At 53.1% G+C, this 16,984-nt stretch overlaps 1 protein-coding gene across 1 annotated transcript in view; it reads left to right on the forward strand.

The window, feature by feature from the left end:
• LOC122371133 overlaps positions 1 to 13,470 on the forward strand; it is a 50,778-nt gene extending 37,308 nt beyond the window's left edge. Inside the window, exon 5 of the mRNA XM_043347248.1 lies at positions 12,642 to 13,470. Within this exon, the coding sequence (XP_043203183.1) occupies positions 12,642 to 12,746 (105 nt within the window). The 3' untranslated portion in view covers positions 12,747 to 13,470. The remainder of the gene's footprint in view (positions 1 to 12,641) is intronic.
• The last annotated feature ends 3,514 nt before the right edge of the window (positions 13,471 to 16,984 follow it).

Below are 16,984 nucleotides of genomic sequence, written 5' to 3' on the forward strand. Positions count from 1 at the left end.
TCTTTACCAAAGGAGTTTACGGTTTCAAAATATTTGCAGTTTCACATCACAAAAGCCCAGCATTTCATGCAAATGCCACATTGCATCAAGTGATGCCGATCAGAGACACAATCGATTTTGTCTAGACATTTGGTCTAGACACTGTCGGAGCTTCCCTAGCATATTCCCATCTTGTCCCGTCAGCTAAATGTACTTACACCCTGCCTGTCTGCCCGGCGGTCGGTGTATGTAAGTACCGCCTTCTCTCTTTGTCTGTCCGCCTGAATCGTCCTCCGTCCCTCTCCACGGCACCGCTGAAGGGCGGCGTCTGGAAATAACCTGCCAGCGGGGATGGCCGGGTGTGATTTGCCCGCTCACTTTCCATGCTGTCACCGTTTCCGCCGCAGGCTGGAAAGGGGAGGGCTGACAGGCCACATGAAAATAAGGCGTCTGGAGCGGTGCGGAAAAGGCCATAGGGGAAGACGAGGGGACAAATTCGCTCGAAAGAAGTGTTGGTGTAGTGTAGCTGGTTACGCCTTCTTTTTCGATCAATAAATTTAGTCTCCAAATATCGTTATTCTTTGCAGTTGAATATTTGTCCTCCGGTCAATGACGTGTAGAGCACACTTCGTCAGCTATCGTTATGCCAATAGAGCATTATATGTCATATTCTGTCCGATTCAGCTGGTATCTTAACAACTGAATGTATCTGGTTGTCAAGGCGCGACAATCGTACTGACGAAAGGCTGCAGTGCATTGATGCTTGGATGATGCAACAGTCCTTCAGTACTTGTGTCGGTACTTCAATGCGCTCTATATGACTCGATGTCTTCCTGGTGATATGGTTTATTAAGCTCTTCTGTATTTGACCGCGCATATTGAGTTACATAGCTCGATAATATGGCCATTGACCACTGATATCCCTCGGTTATCATAAACATTCCTCTTATGACATCAGTTCTGCGTAAAATTGTTTAACTTAGGCAATACCAACATTTTTTTCTGGAAATCAAGCTGTTTGAAAGAGCAGAAAGATCTAAGCTCGTCTCACTAAAAGGTATACGCAATTAGCGAGTCAAAGTTAAAACTTTAATGTGTAGGTACCTTGTTTTCTGGTGCAACATTTAGGTTTTGTGCATCGATAGAGCGAGGGAACTCCTGGGGCTCATCTGTTCATGGGTGGCGGTGTAAAAAGGTGTAAAACGCTCATTACATCCCTGCAGAACCTCACATTGTGTATAGCCTTTTCAGCAAGCGTCTTTTACTAGCGCGTTACCTTTCGAACAGACGCTCACTTTGCTCAGTCTGGCAATGTTCACGTATTGCAGACTTGATAGCGGGGCTGCACTAGCCTGTAATCCTTTTAGACTGTGGGTGACACAGGCGTGGCGGTCGGCACTTCAGCCGTGGTGCACAGCGGGCGACTATAGAGAGCCGTTGAATGGCCTCAAACGCCGGGCGGTGGCGCCGGCCGGGTGGTCGGCAGCGCCCCGCTGACTTTATGCCGCCCCCTGGCTGGTAGACTGACCCGCCGTGCTCGGTTTATGGCGGAGGCGGCGCGGCGGGGCGGAGAGCGCGGTGATGATACCGGGGAGGAGCCGGCCAAGAGGCTGGGCACTTGGTAGTGCAGAACTACGTCCGTTGGTTGGCTATCTGCAATACTTCACGTCAAGCTTCACGTAACATGTGCTTATGTTTGTCATCAACCTTTCGCTCTCGACTTCTTGAAACACCAATTCCGATATCGCTATTGTTCCCGATGCTCCTTGCTCAATCCCTAACCAAACCAAACAAGCGAACAAGTACGTTATGCGGCTATTTCTATAGTATCGCTCAATAATGCAATGATAGGTGTGAGCCGCGCCGTCGTGACACCGCATCCCATCTTTCGCTGCATGGAGTGGGCCAGATAGCGAAGAGACATCACCGACCCATCACACGCACAGGCCGGCGCAGTGACAGACTGAGCCGTCCGGCACGCGCAGCGAGCGAGCTGCGGCGGTCCCGGAGCTTTGATCCTAGGACTCTATCGGTGCTGGCTGATCTCCGCGTCATTGGATGGGTAGGGGATGAGCGGAGCCGGTCGCTCTGCCGGCTGAGGGGGAGATGGGGAGTGGGGGTAGCTAAATCACGGGAGGTGTTTGAGAAGGCTCGATGCTTTTTTTCGGACGAGACGATGCAATTCAGGACAAATTGTATAGCCCGCTAATCAAAATGATGCACCTGTATCACCAGTATAACGCCTTTTGTGGCGACTAACGGAGCGAGCGAGAGGGTGGGCCTTGCACGTGCGAAATTGCGAGGGGGTACCTCCAACTGACTTGTGCACGGCACCTTACTAACCGGTCTCTAGCGATGTGCCAAATTTGAGCACAATCGGCCCAGCCGTTCTCGAGATCTGGAAGCGGCACCCTGCACGTGCGCACGTGCAAAATGGGTCCCAACTGACTTGTGCACGGCACCCTACTAACTGCTCCGTAACCGTGTACCAAATTTGAGCGCAATCGGTCCAGCCGTTCTCGAGATCTGGAAACGACCCCTGCACGTGCGCACGTGCAGCAGCACCCCAACTGTGGCACATGGATATGCATTGCCTAGTGGGTGCCTACCTACATGCCAACTCTCAGCGCAATCGGCCCAGTAGTTACCGAGATATTGCAACAATTACAAAAGTGACACCTCTTCGTTTTGCACGTGGCACGTGCATAAGGGGTCACACACATGCATCGGGAATAGTGCAATACTTGGTAGAAGGAATGAAGCTACCCTACAAAAATTACCGCATGTAAATCGGTCAAGTGGTTGCTGAGATATAAGCCTCGCAAAAGCGTGACCACGGCCGGCCGGCCGGCCGGCCGCTCATACTCAGAAATTTCCGTTAATCTAAGTAAAGACTACGCTCGCTTCGCTCGCTCCGTAACAAAGCTACCTGTTGGAACTGTGAAAAAGAATCTGTTTCATCAACTATTTCCTGACCTCGAAGCATCATTTCCAGACACCTCTCCATCCTCAGACACAGTTAATTTGTTTCGCTGTCTCGCCGCGCGACCCTCCTCTGTCCGCGCTTCCTGTGCCGTCCGCTGCTCGTGACCAGCTCCGGGGCGGTCGTCGTGCACGGATGACCGGCTCGTGCCCAGCCGCCGCCGCGGGGGGCCGTCCAGGCCCTGTGTGGTCTGTGGTCGTCCCACCGAGCCCGACGGCGAGCCTTTGTTCAACATAGGTGACCGGGTATGGAGGCTTGCTGGGCTGCGTTGTATGAGGTGGTGCAATGGCGTGGGGTGTCTCCACCGCAAGCACAGCCATGCTCCCCATTGAAACATCCTTTGGCTTTGCCAAGAGTGTTATTAATCAAGACAACATTTGGGCTGAAAAAGCCTGAAGTTTAACTCTTTGTGCCGATTGATAGGCCCGGAACTAGCCCGAGAACCCAAATAAATGTGTGGACTTGGGCAAACCGGACTCTGCAAGGGTGATTCACGATTGAAAAGAATGGCTTGTTGACTTGATGTCACAGTCGAAAAATGTGCCTCAGATTGATCGGGCGGACCAGAACATTGTTGCATTGTTTTTGGGCTAACTCAGATTCTTTTCCGGACTTTTTTGTATTTTATCCTGGCAGTCTTCCTTGTCTCACTTGGTGAGGCATGCTTGCAATGCCTCTTGACATACCAAGACCATATAAGAATCTGCACTTGAAAGGGAAAGGAAATTCAGAGTAAATCGCATTATCGTAACCCATTGACCTCTTCAAGTACCATTAAATGTCAACGTTACAAACAGCATCGAATGAAAGGTCGCCCGTACTATTTTCCACTGCCACCTACGTGAGCCCCCACTAAACACGCCATCGCATTACCCGATACACATCCCTCGGGTTCCATCACGTGACACGGCCATATCGAAATGTGTTCCATCACGTGACAGCGCCGTATCGAAATGTATCAGATGCCCCGGCCGCTAGTTGCCTTCATGCCCGTAATGGCCGGCTAACGCGAAAATGATCATAGACAAAGATGGACGACGCTGAGGGTAATGGGGCGACGGGCCGGCGGCGGCCATGGCCGCACCGCATCCATCGCCGCTATTGGCGATTGGCGTGCGGGTCAGACCGGGCGGGGACCCGGCGGGACCCGGGACGGGACTGGACTGGATCCTGATGGAACGGGGCGACGGCACTACAGGACAGGAGGCAGCACAGAGCGTGGCTATGTAGCTTTTTTATTACTGTCTGATGTGTGGTAGGACACGCTTTTTGTGAATTGGTGTCAATACCTTTCAATAACCAATTTCATGTTATTCGTACATAATTGTTTCGCATCAGGAGCTTTGCATTTAAGGAGCGAAACTTATATTACTGATTGCTTGTATCTGGAATAAGCTACTAAAAGAAAAATGGAAGCTTTTAACATTTGGCAGTAAAACTGTCCCAACTCTCTGTCCTACTCCCATCTCACTGTCCCATCAGGGGTGGATTTTTTTGTTTTTTATTGGGGTTGCACAGCCCTGAAAGGGCGCCCAAAGCGGTTCCGAGGGGCGCAATAGTCCGGAAGTGGGCGCCACCAGGTACGGTCGTAAACTTGGCGTTGGGGGGGGGGGCGAATTGGCAAAGGGGCCCCTGTAGACCCTCGCTGGGGGGGGGGGGGGCGGTGTGTTAGCTTAACCCGCGTACCGCGGAGGGGGGGGGCGAATATCAGCCCCCTCCCCCTGAAGTTTTTCGTAAGTAGCGGAAAACTTCTGAAACCAGTATGAGACCCTTACATAAGCCCGGCGTAAGATCATTCAAGGCCAGTATTGAGATTGACCCTCATAAACCGGGTGAGACCTCGCACAGTAGTATGGGTCTTTGAACTCCAGCGTGGGTCTTACGAGACCTGCCTGAGCCATCAGAGGCCAGTGCGGGCCCAGGGTCATCAAAGGCCAGTGCGGGGTCGTCAAAGGCCAGTTCGGAACCTCTGAGGTGGTGTGAGCCCTTGAGGCCAGCGTTGGTCCTTGAGAGGTCAATGTGGGACCCCTTGACTGGTATGGGCCCTAAGAGACATGTGTGGTGCCAATGCGACCCAAAATAGACACAACTAACGACATGGGGCTCTCAGAGACTAGCAGCGACCCTTAAAAACCTGCAAGGGCCAAACAGATCGACAGGGGCCTTCCGAGATCGGCAGAGAATAAGAAGATAACATGAGGCGCCTATGATGGGCAGGCCCGGGCTCTCAAAGACCTAAATGGAACTATCAGAGACCAGGGACCCTTGGCAGCAGACATGGGCCCTCGCCCCTCAGAAACCGATGTGACCCCGATATGGCAATAGACCTTAACCCGCGAGTTGCTGGGGGGGGGGGGGGGCGTTAAACGCCCCCACTTTTTTCGCCGGGCCATAGCATAAAAACGGCGCGCCGCAGGGGCGCCAAATTTTGGGTACCTGTAGGGAATTGATTGAAGTTTATTGTAACAAAGTTTCAAAAAAAATCGTTTGGAAAATTTTTGAGATATCGAGATTTTAGTGACGTCATGGTTTCTGAGTTTTCGACCAAAAACGGCATATGTTCAAAAAATCATATAAAATCACAAAATAGACACACAGACATGACGTAAACGCCATTAGACTGCCAATACCATGAACAACCAAATGGCTATCTTCGATTATTGATTATCGTTCCGCATTTTCCAAAATCTTGAACTGAATCTTGGCAATTTTTTCGTGACATACTTCACGACCATGATACATGCATTTCTTAAATTGAGCTTTTTTAGGCAAACACGTACACATATGATAAAATGAATGTCACCATCGTGTTCTACGCCCCAAATTACCCATAAAACATGTGTCACAGGCTGCGAATATCAGTTTTTATTTTCGGGGATATGTGCCTGCCCGGTTGACCTGACCTTGACCCTGACCTATGCTTGACTGACCCCTGCATAGAGCTGACACTCTTGTAGGCCTTATATGGTGGATTGTGCACCGTTTTGACAGAGTTTATGACGAGAGGCGCCCATTGCGAAGTCCTGAAGTCCACGCTACTGAAAGCCCGATTTCAGGTGTTTGACCTGACCTTGACCTGACCTGTGACCTCAAAATTCAACTTTAAAGTACTCATCTGAAACGTCTCGTCGCGTTCTTTCGTTTGCCGCCTCGTGCGTTTCGCTGCGCCCATTGGTTCTCGAGTTATCGGCTGGGGGCGTTTAACGCCCCCCCCCCCCCAGCAAACGGTGGGTGGCGAAATACCCCAGCAATTGCCGGGTTAATGCCGGCCCGCTGCGACGAGATAACGGCCCTCAAATTCCGAAATTCCGACATGGGGACCAACAGAGACTGACAGGGAACCTTGGAGGACGGCATGAAAAGCCAAAAGTTCTTCCTTGGACCCCAGAGACTAAAGATGGGAGTCTGGTGCGGGGCCCTCTGAGGCCTGTTTTGGGCCACCAGGGTCCGGTTCGGTCCATCAGATGCCGGTTATGGCCCTCAAAAGCCGGTTTGGGACCCTGAGTGGCCACTGGCCAGTACTGGCCCTCCAGAACCAGTTGGTCATCAGAGGCCAGCCCAATATGATCCCTTACAAGCCAGTGTGGACCTCTCGGAGGTCAATGTGGGCCCTCAGAGCCCAGTGCGAGGCACCCAAAGTTCAATCTTGAGCCCCCAGCGACCGGAGTGGGTTCATCAGAGGCTAGTGTGGGTCCCTCAGAGGAGCCCGATTCGGGGCCCTCAGAGGTCGGTGTAGGGCCCTCAAAGGCCAGTATTGGCCCTCAAAGGCCTGTATGGGGCCCCCAGGCTCAGAGACCGATGTGGGCCCTCAGGGACCAGACTAACCTGGCACCCCAGAGACCATAATAGGGCCATCAGTGGCGGTGTAGAGACCCCAAAGACCGGCTGGGGCCCATTGAGGCCAGTTTGGGGCCCTCAGAGTCCAGTGTGGGGCCTGTTATAAGCGACAGTAGGGCTCCCGCTTGCATTGTGTCTCGAACAAGACTGGTCCACATTTCAACCGCGCCCGCTGACCCCAGCCGTCGGCCCATGCGCCGGCGGGCAAGTCATCGCAGAGGCGGCTCCAGGGAGACAATCGAGGAGCACACTACCACAGGGCCCCTAAAGACCGTCATGGGTCCTCAGAGGCCGGCATAGAGCCTTCAGAAGCCAGTGCGGGCCCTCAGAGGCACCCAAGGGACAAGGGCCAGCCTTGGGTGTCAGTGACAGAAATAGGGTTATCAGCAGCCGGTGTGAGACATTTAGAGGCCGGTTTGGGGCCCTCAGAGGCCAGTTTGGGACCCTTAGAAGCCAGTTTAGGGCCCTCTGGGCTCTGAGACCAGTACAGGGCCTTCAAAGGTCAGTTTAGAACCATTAGAGGCCGACGTGGGTCCTCAGCGGCCAGTTTGATTTCTACAGGCCAACGTGGAGCCCTCAGAGGCCAGTATGGGGCCCTAAAAGGCCGGACAGAGCGTCCTCAAAAGCCAGGATGGGCCCTCAGAGGCCAATGTTGGTCCTAAGAGACCGGCATCGGGCCTTCAGAAGCCAGTACGGGCCCTCAGAAATGCCCAAGGGTTAGTCTTTGTCCGCCAGAGACAGAAATTGGGCCATCCGAAGCCACGGTGTGGGGCCCTAGGAGGCCAGTTTGGGCCGTCAGAGACCAGTTTGGACCCTCAAAAGACCAGCGTGGGTCCGTAACGGCAGTGTGAGGCCCTCAGAGACCAGTACAGAGCCTTCAAAGGGCAGTTTGGAACCATCAGAGGCCGACGTGGGCCCTCACATGCCGGTGTGGTATCTTAAAGGCCAGCGTGGAGCCCTCAGAGTTCAGTGTGGGGCCCTAAAAGACCAGCATGGGTCGGTGTTGGACCCCAGAGGTCAGCATAGGGCCCTCAGAGGCCGATGTGGACCCTTAGAGACCGGCATCGGGCCTTCAGAAGTCAGTACGGGCCCTCGGGGACACCCAAAGGCCAGTCTTGGGCCCCCAGAAAAAGAAATGAGGCCATTAGAGGCGTGGACCCCCAGAAACCAGTTTGGGAGCCCTCGAGACCAGTACAGGGCCCTCGAAGGCCAGTTTGAGGCCCTCAGAGGTCGATGCGGGCTCTTAGTGACCGGCACCCAAAGGCCAGTCCTGAACCCCAGAGACAGAAATGAGGCCATCAAGAGATCAGTGTGGGGCCCTCAAAGGCCGGTTGGGGGACTCCTGATGCCGCTTTAGGGCCCTCAAGGGCCAGTGGAGGGCCCTGAGAGGTCGATGTGGGGCGTGGGCCCTCATCGGTCGATGTGGGCCCTCATCGGTCAAGGTGGGCCCTTGAAGGCCACTGAAGCGCCCTCAGAAGTCAAGGATACTCAAAGACCGGTATGGAGGCTGTTACATAATACCTGGCGTTGGTTTCTTGAGCCTCGTGACAATCGGGTAAGAGCCAGGGCCCCTACGCCCATCGGGGCCCATCGGTGGTTTAAGGGGGCAAATTATATGATGGCCCCTGATTCGTCTTTGGGGGGCCATGGCCCTGATGCCCCCCTGCGACCTCCACTGGGCACCACCCCCACCCCACCCCCCCACTGAGCGGTGAGCGGCGCACCAGGAATCGAAATCCTCGATTTTTTTTTAACTGGTCATTTTTGCATGTCCGACAGCTCTATACGGCCTTGTGACAGCTCAAGCTCTTGAGAGGAGGGTAGTACCTACATTAGAAGGGCGGCACTAACATTTGAGGGGGCGGCACCTACATTCGAGGAGGGCCGGCATCTACATTCGAGGGGGCGGCACTAACATTTGAGGGGGCGGCACCTACATTCGAGGAGGGCCGGCATCTACATTCGAGGATGGCCGGCATCTACATTCGAGGAGGCGGCACTAACATTTGAGGGGGCGGCACCTACATTCGAGGAGGGCCGGCATCTACATTCGAGGGGGCGGCACCTGCATTCGAGGAGGGCCGGCACCTACATTCGAGGGGGCGGCACTAACATTTTAGGGGCGGCACTTACATTCGAGGGGGCGGCACCTACATTCGAGGGGCGGCATTTAGGTACATTTGAGGGGGCGGCACCAACATTCGAAGAGGGCCGGCATCTACATTCGAGGGGGCGGCACTAACATTTGAGGGGGGCGGCACCTGCATTCGAGGGGGCGGCACCTACATTCGAGGGGCGGCATTTAGGTACATTCGAGGGGGTGGCACCAACATTCGAGGGGGTGGCACCTACATGCGAGGGGATGGCGCCTACATTTAATGGGCGGCGCCTACATTCGAGAGGGCGGCACTTACATTTGAAGGGGCGGCACCTACATTCGAGGGGGCGGCACCTACATTCGAGGGGCGGCACTTACATTCGAGGGGGCGGCACCTATTTGAGGTCTGAGGAGGCGGCAACTACACTAGATAGTTGAGGGGTGACTATTGCCTACATGATGGGTAGGGCTCTTTTGAAAGATGGTGCCAAGTCAACGGGTGGCATAGAGTTTTGTGATGACTCAGGGCTATGGGGGCGGCACCATTCGAGTCGCCCACCGATTTATTTCAGTTGTAAAGTTGGGGTTGCACAAACCGATGTTGGGGTTGCACAATTCAAAGTTGGGGTTGCACGTGCAACCCCAACTTAATATAAAAATCCACCCCTGTGTCCCATCCCCCCCGTCCCGTCGCTGTCCCACCGCCACACCGCCTGTCCCCGGTCGGTCGGTCGGGACGTTTATCGGCCTGCCTCCGGGGACTGACCGGCGCCCAATAAGGCTCGACTCCCCGGCGGCGCCGGCGGCCGGCCAAATACCTCGACGGCCCCGGCGCCGGTCAATGCTGACCCGTCTGGGAGTCGCGCTCGACCAGACAGATGGCATGCCGCCGCTGCACTGCGCTGTGCCAGGTCTAGCCAGCATGCTCCACCTCTGGTGTGACAGGCTGGATAGGTGTCGTGTAGTCTTTCTAGTGTAGAGCTTTCCAACTCTGGTGCGCTAAGTGTGTGAGAGAGAAAATGTAGTCCTAGTCTGTATGGTGCCTTGCCGACGGTTCAGTGTTGTCTCCTCCGTTAGAACTGCGGTGTGATAAAGGCCGAGGGGTGTGCTGCTCCAAACGCCGTTGTCTCGTCGCTCCCCGGTGTCACCACCGTCGTTTCTTCTTCATTTCTCTACCACAGCGCCGCTTGTCAGCACCGCGCCGTCAGTGTCCCGGTCTCGTCGTGTCCGTCACCGCGGCGCCTGATTGGGTCGGCGGCGACGAACGGCACGGCGCGTCAATACCAGCGCCGTGACAGTGTTTAAAATGAAACAATATCGGCCGCAAATTTATTTAATAAAGTCACGCCGCGCCCGGCCCAGACGAACGCCCGTATGGCGTACTTTGGCACCGGTGTGCGGGCGCACGCTGGCCTCTCCCCGCCTCTCTCGCGCGTCCGGTGGGCGCCTGTCGAGGGCGTGGGCGCCGCTGATGGGCGTCGGTGACACCTGATCTCGCCGGGCGCGCGGCGAGCTGCAATTCGGGCCGATCGCAGCGCCGATGATGGTCGTTGTCGCGTCGTCTTCATTAGTGAGCGGGGCGTCGACCGTCGACGGCTTCGTCAGAGGGTTTGGAGGTGATGAAGGCACGACGCGGTGTAGGGTGGGGAGAGGTAAGTTTATCGAGGGAAGTTTAGATAGTGAGGATGAAGGAACAAAGCACGAGATGCTGCAAATTATTTTGTTGGGTGTATTTGTTGAACTGCTTTATGAACCTTTCCTGGTGTAATTTGACCAGGGAAAATTGCGCAATAGGTATGATGGATTATTCGAACCAAAGTTATGGCAGGCATGAATCGAATTCAAATTGCTGTGAATTGGCCTTATACGTGATGTTTATCCTATATTATCAAAATGAAATTTTATTTGATAATTTAACACACTCACGAATTTATATTCCACATTCGCCCAATTATTGCGTCACATCCCTGCAGCTATGACCTCTGTTCCACGCGCTCTGAGTTTGCCTGTTCCGGTAATTCCAATTCCTCAGTCGAATTCGATGATTGAGGTCGACTGAGCCAACGCCTCAGCTAATTAAGTTATCCAGCGCTGTCGAGTTAAATCTCTTCATATTCAGCTAACCGAGACTGTCCGCTCGGCCTACGCTTACCCAGAAGTTGGAATGGTTTGACCTCTCCACCGTGGCTGGGCTATTACGGGAACTTCTTTAATTAGTCTTTGTAATTCTTTCTTCTTTCTTCATGGCGGAATAACCGCGGAAGACCAATTAAGATGTGTTTAGGTACGACTTCCTACCAGTACTGAAAATGGAATGAACCCGACATCGCCTCAATACAGGAATGGGATTAGGTACTGCAGGCAGTAGGCTCTCGTTTAAAGAAACATGTTCGGCTGTGGGACTGGTATGATAAACTGAAGAAGAGGAACACGGAGCTTGTCTAATGTATGAAATAGATTAAATTTATTCCGGGCACAGGTCATGAAAATTGCACCCTCTTACCCATTGGTTTGAAACTTTGAACATTGGCAAATCCAGAGAGCGGGCGAAGAGTTGCTTAGAACGAAGAGTTGGGACGCTGCGGAGGGCGTACTCCTCCCAAAAAGATTCTCAGAGTTCTCAATTAAACTAAGTCAACTTCGATTTTATGTCCTTATTTCTGTTGTGCACTTGCACAATCAAGCGAACAAGTGCTTGTGCTGTGCACAAGCAAATGTTAAGGTTGTTTAAGGTTTCCTTCTTTGCAAGGAAAATTTTACATTTCGATAACTTCGAAAGGGTCCCTCTCACAACGCTCGAAATTATCGCGAGGTTATCGCCCAACCCTGTCTGGATCGGCCCGTCGGCTTGGATTGAAACCAATGCGGTTGTAGCCTGTAGGATACTGCGAATGAATGAACGGTTGCCAGCTTTCCGATTTTATACATACCTAGTCGAGTGATGCAGGGCGTGATGCTGTGGTAGAATATTGCTCAGTTTTTTTTTTTTGTATTTTTATCAGCTCCTCCGTTTCGTCGTAAGCATAAAAGCCCAGGTTTCAAACAGCAACTATATTCTGCATATTTAATCCTTGGTGTTCTCTCACACTGCCCATTCCGGAATCCACCGCTCTCGACCTGGCCCGTCGATGTCGTAGTTTCTGTTCCCGACATCACCGTCATCAGAAAACTGCGGACGATGGGACACCGAGGCGCTGCTCTCGCCTTCTATCGACGCTCCTCAAGAGCGGCAAATTTATTCCGGCGCCGTGCTGACGGCAGGAGAAAAAGGACGCGACATGAACGGAATTGCCATCGACGGCGCGTCATTTGAATAATGGCTCCCGGACAAGGAGTGGGGACAGAGTTTCCGGGCGCGTATTGGCGGATTCCGGATCGTCCGGAGAGCATAAAGAGGATGAGGGATAGCCATAATGAGAGCAGAGCTCGAGAAAAGTATCTATGGTTTTTTCTAGTGCGCTATTGGATGGGTTTTATCGTACCTGGCATGTGTTTGTCTCCGTCTTCTCTCTCTCTCTCTCTCTCTCTCTCTCTCTCTCTCTCTCTCTCTCTCTCTCTCTCTCTCTCTCTCTCTCTCTCTCTCTCTCTCTCTCTCTCTCTCTCTCTCTCTCTCTCTTCCTCTCCTTTTCCCTGTCTCTTCCTCTCTCCTTCCTCCATATTCCTCTCCTTCCCCTATCTCCCTCTCCCTCCACTTTCCTCCCTCTCTCCTTCCCAGCTCTTCATGTCCCGCTCTGTATCACACAGGTGCTGACGACGCACGGCCAGATGCGGCAGAGGTTCACCGAGCGACTGGGCAAGGTGTCTCGCGCGCTGCGGGCCCAGCAGTCGCCGGCCACCAGCCAGGAGTGACAACGCCTCCAGTCACATGTGCGCCCTCAGTGGTGACACTCGGGGTGCGCTCTCAGTGGTGACACTGGTATGTGCGTGTCACAGGAGATAGTCCAGCTGTCACACACAAACCTTGAGGGGTGTTTCTTGGACAGGGAAAGGAGTGAGGCTCGTCCATGAGCCACTAGTGACACCCGGGTGTTAACATTGACAACTTTTTGGCCATGGTGACTGCGACCCAAGTGAACTGGACCGTGAACAGTGAGACCAATGTGTTGTGTAGGAGTGTGATGGATAGATACCTACCACCTACCGGTCCTTTTTGGTTAATCCGATCCATGCGCTCTCCAGAATTTGGCTGTGACGGTGGGGGATAAGGGAATCTGCGGGCACTGTCTAGTTTAAATAGCACAGCGCCAGACAGTCGTGTTGATCCGTATCTTCACATCAGCAGCCAGGGCTACTGCACAGTGCGCATTACGTCAAAACTGTGATCAGCAATGAGGTGAAAGACCCTTTGGTGTTAGTGTACCAAAACTTGCGCTGACTAGATGTAAGTGTAACGACTCATGGCAACGCTTCACTCACAAACAAACAGAGGCACACAGACGATATGGACTCGTCTTTCAGTGCCTGTTTCTCTCAGACAATGGTGGACTTGTGTTGCAGTGTTGTGTTGTCAAGTGCGAAGGTTAGCATTTTTCGTTTGTCAATATATGCAGCTGACCGGCAACAGTTTGCCAATTATGTCTGTTTCATTTTGGCAGAGCTGCATCCGGCATTCTATGTACTCAACGCTCATGGTCGTTAATTTACAACTGCCGTTGTTAAATGCACTGCATTGGTGCGGTTTGAAAGTTTGGCTCAACAAACTTTCTTCAGTTGCTGACAACCTCTAGCCACTGGCCGCGTGCGGTCGCTTCTTCCCATACAATCGTTCCTGGTAATATCATAACCAGTACGATTCAAAACTCCTGCGCAAACATACCATCGCGCGTATTCCATCTCCTGTCTGTCTTTTTGTCTCGCTCTCTGTGAACCTCTTTGTGTCAATCAGCGCAGCTCAGACCTCCGGCTCACCCCGTAAAGGTCAGTCTCGTTGGGAGTACCGGCCGGGGAGGATTCGAGCCCGTCTGGAGGCTGGTAGTCACCGGAGACGGCACAAATTTGCCGCGGACGTGCACACGTGCTGCCAGAGCCGCTCATTACTGAGTAAAATCAAGACGGATGATGACATGCGGCGTCACGAATCAGCCACAAATGGGCACTATGTATCATGTGAGCCAACTGGCGACGGCTACCGGTGTGTGAGCCCGAGCGGGGGTGCCGAGAACGGATGGCGTGGGTGCAAACTGCAAAGGAGAAAGACTACGGGAATGGAATCGTTGCTTTTGCGAATGGGGGTTGGCGTGTAGATATGAGTGGGTATGTTGGCATAATGCATATGTACTGTAGATAGCATAAAGCATATGGCACTTTTCTGTCCATGATCTGCCGGTCACATGTGTCGTTCGATAGTAAAATGTTCTCACTACCCACAATTCATTAATCTGTGCGAAACATTTTAAAGCAAAGGTGCCACCTTCCCACAAGTATGTGCTACAAGTAGGTGCGTTAGGGTGGGTGTTTGGGGTGGCCGGCCGTTCAGTGGGGTTGGGATTTAAGGTCTAGACCTCTCTGCGTTGGGCGTTCCGTCCATCCGCCGAGGACTGGATGGCTGCGAACGGCCGTTACAAGGCGGGGTGCCAGCTCCGATCGAGCGGTGCTGAGAACGCAGCTCTCTTCCACTCCTCCTCTCCCTTCCCTTCCTGTCCCTGCCCTCCGAAACGGCCGGGCACGCCGGCGAAAACGACCCTCTGCGGAAACTGCTAGAAAACTGCGAGCGCGTCGTCCAGCGTCGCGCTCGACAGTGCGACGGAAGCTCGACGTCGTCCCTGTTTGCGGACGGACATTGTGAATTTGTTGAGTCGTGCCGACCACCCGGCAGTAACGCCGTAAACAGATGCGCTGGCGGAAGCGCGGGGCCGTCCGCTGCCAAGTTACGCTTTATGCGACTCGGTGTGACACAAAATACGACGCGGGGATGACCGTCATCACAGCCGTGTTGTGCTGCGATGAATGGGCGTCCCGGCGGCGCGTGATAGCGGAGGGCGGCCCCCGCTGTCGCCTGCAGAGAATTCATGCCGGAAAATATGTGGCATGCAATCAGCGAGTTCAAATCGACCCCCATGTATCCCGGCACGGCTGACACCCGGGCGAACTGCACTGATGTGGGAATGGTACGAATGTAATCACATTTGCTGGGCAGGGCACCTACTTTATCCAATCAGCGCACAAACGTCAAAACAATGAGATCTAATGGAGATTTATGGATTAGTAGAATGATATATGGTGTTCATACAGCGAGAATGGTGCACTTGCGTGAGACTGATGATGTCTGAAAATCATCATTTGAAAATACTGAGAAGGGAAATGTTTCGCCTTGCTTTTCCAATGTCTTCTTTTCTTCTGAGGTTTCCAAAAGAGCAGAAAGGGGGAGCACGATGCGCTAATAATAAATGAGCGTAATACAGACGATAATCCAAGGCAGAGAACCACTGGGACAGAGCTGTCGTCAACGTTGTGACGGACTATTCAACTTTTCTTTATGATCAATATTGTAAGGCATTGCAGGTTACTTTGCCACCTAACTATGACAAAGACGCTCAATTATCATTCCAAACAGCTCGAACATTATAGCCGTGCGATTTGTTAAACAAATCACACCCATCCCTTCACTGCACGTCATTGACCAGTCCTCAGCGATCCTGCAGTTGCATCAATACCCTCCCTGCATATACGGGCGCGTTTTGATCCGTATTTGGCGTCTGCCATCCGTCCGTCTATCCGTGTGGCCTGGCGCCGACACGGGCGGGCGGCGCTAACGCTGATGGTGCTACCCTTGATGGCCAGCCCGCTGATGATGATGGAAGGGGTGATGATGCGTGCCGACGGCGGCGGTCGCTCTGCCGGACCTCCTGTGGTGTGGCGGTGTGGCTATCAGGGGCACCCCGTGGCGGAAGCGGCAGATGCGGCTGACATCACAACGACCATCACATCGGGATGGCAACCAGACCAGGGGCTATCTTACCTAAGAAGAAGGCTGATAACTTACGTAGACTGAACTAAGGGCTATGGTGCGCTTTCTAGATTGAAAAAAGTCGAACGGGAGAACTTACCAACTAGCGACGTTGTTACATTGCTACACTTTGTTACCTTCAGTCGTTTGGGCCTCCGGTGATTCTAGAGCGGAGAAAAACAACTATATAATTTATGCTTATGATCGAAAAGCTAGCTAGGAATTGGTAGGAGTTGGTAATGACAGCTTCTATCTAGCATGATCTCACTTGGCCAGTGACATCACTGGTGACCCCTCAGCGGTCGGTGCAATACTAGCGTGACCCGTGCATGGGCACCATTTGTCCTATTGTGAACCGGGCCAGACCACACAGGGCGTGTGCCACCAGCTCGGGGCCGCTGGCCGGCCGGTCAGCCACGAAGGCTCTAAATGACCCACATCCACTAACAGCCGCGCTTTGCATTGATCAACATGCAAAGCCGTGCAGAGTTTGCATGCTGAAAGATCAACGTGCGGCTAAGTAAGCCTTACAGGGCGATACACCTTGGGGCGCGTCTCATGAATTTGTGACACGCCCCGTGTATCAAAAGGGTGTCGTGCGCTACCTTGCCGCTTTATCGCAGCTCTGTCAAATTTACACCGATGTATTTTCTTCTGTTGGTTCACGTTAATGCCACACAAAACCACAAAGACTTGTTTGGTTAAAGGGCATCCCTAAGAATAGAAACGATACGTCGACTCAGTGCAGAAATGATTCTGCAACAGGTGATTATTGCCTCATTGCGCCGTTGCCCTTTTCACTCAGTAAATACTGGTCTTAATTTGCGTGCATTCATAAACAGACATTCCGCTTTACGCTCTTCTTCCCATATTGCACAGAATACACCGTTGCGCTACCGCAGTATTTACTATACGCTTCAACTTCGCGTCCAAAATCCAGCACGTCTTCAAACTGCTGTGCGGAAGTCGATGTCCTTGCCGTGCGTGGTATCGGCGGCACTATGGGTCATTTTTCGGGAGTTAATTTGGGATTGAGATGACGGTGTCAGGTCTGCACCGGGCCTTATTATACGGTTCGTAGCGGACGGCCCGTATATCACTCACCGCTGGACCGAGGTTGGGGGTTGGGGCCTGGGAGTGG

The sequence above is a fragment of the Amphibalanus amphitrite genome, unplaced genomic scaffold (assembly GCF_019059575.1).
Source record: "Amphibalanus amphitrite isolate SeventyFive unplaced genomic scaffold, NRLGWU_Aamphi_draft 001208F_arrow, whole genome shotgun sequence".
NCBI lineage: Eukaryota > Metazoa > Arthropoda > Thecostraca > Balanomorpha > Balanidae > Amphibalanus > Amphibalanus amphitrite.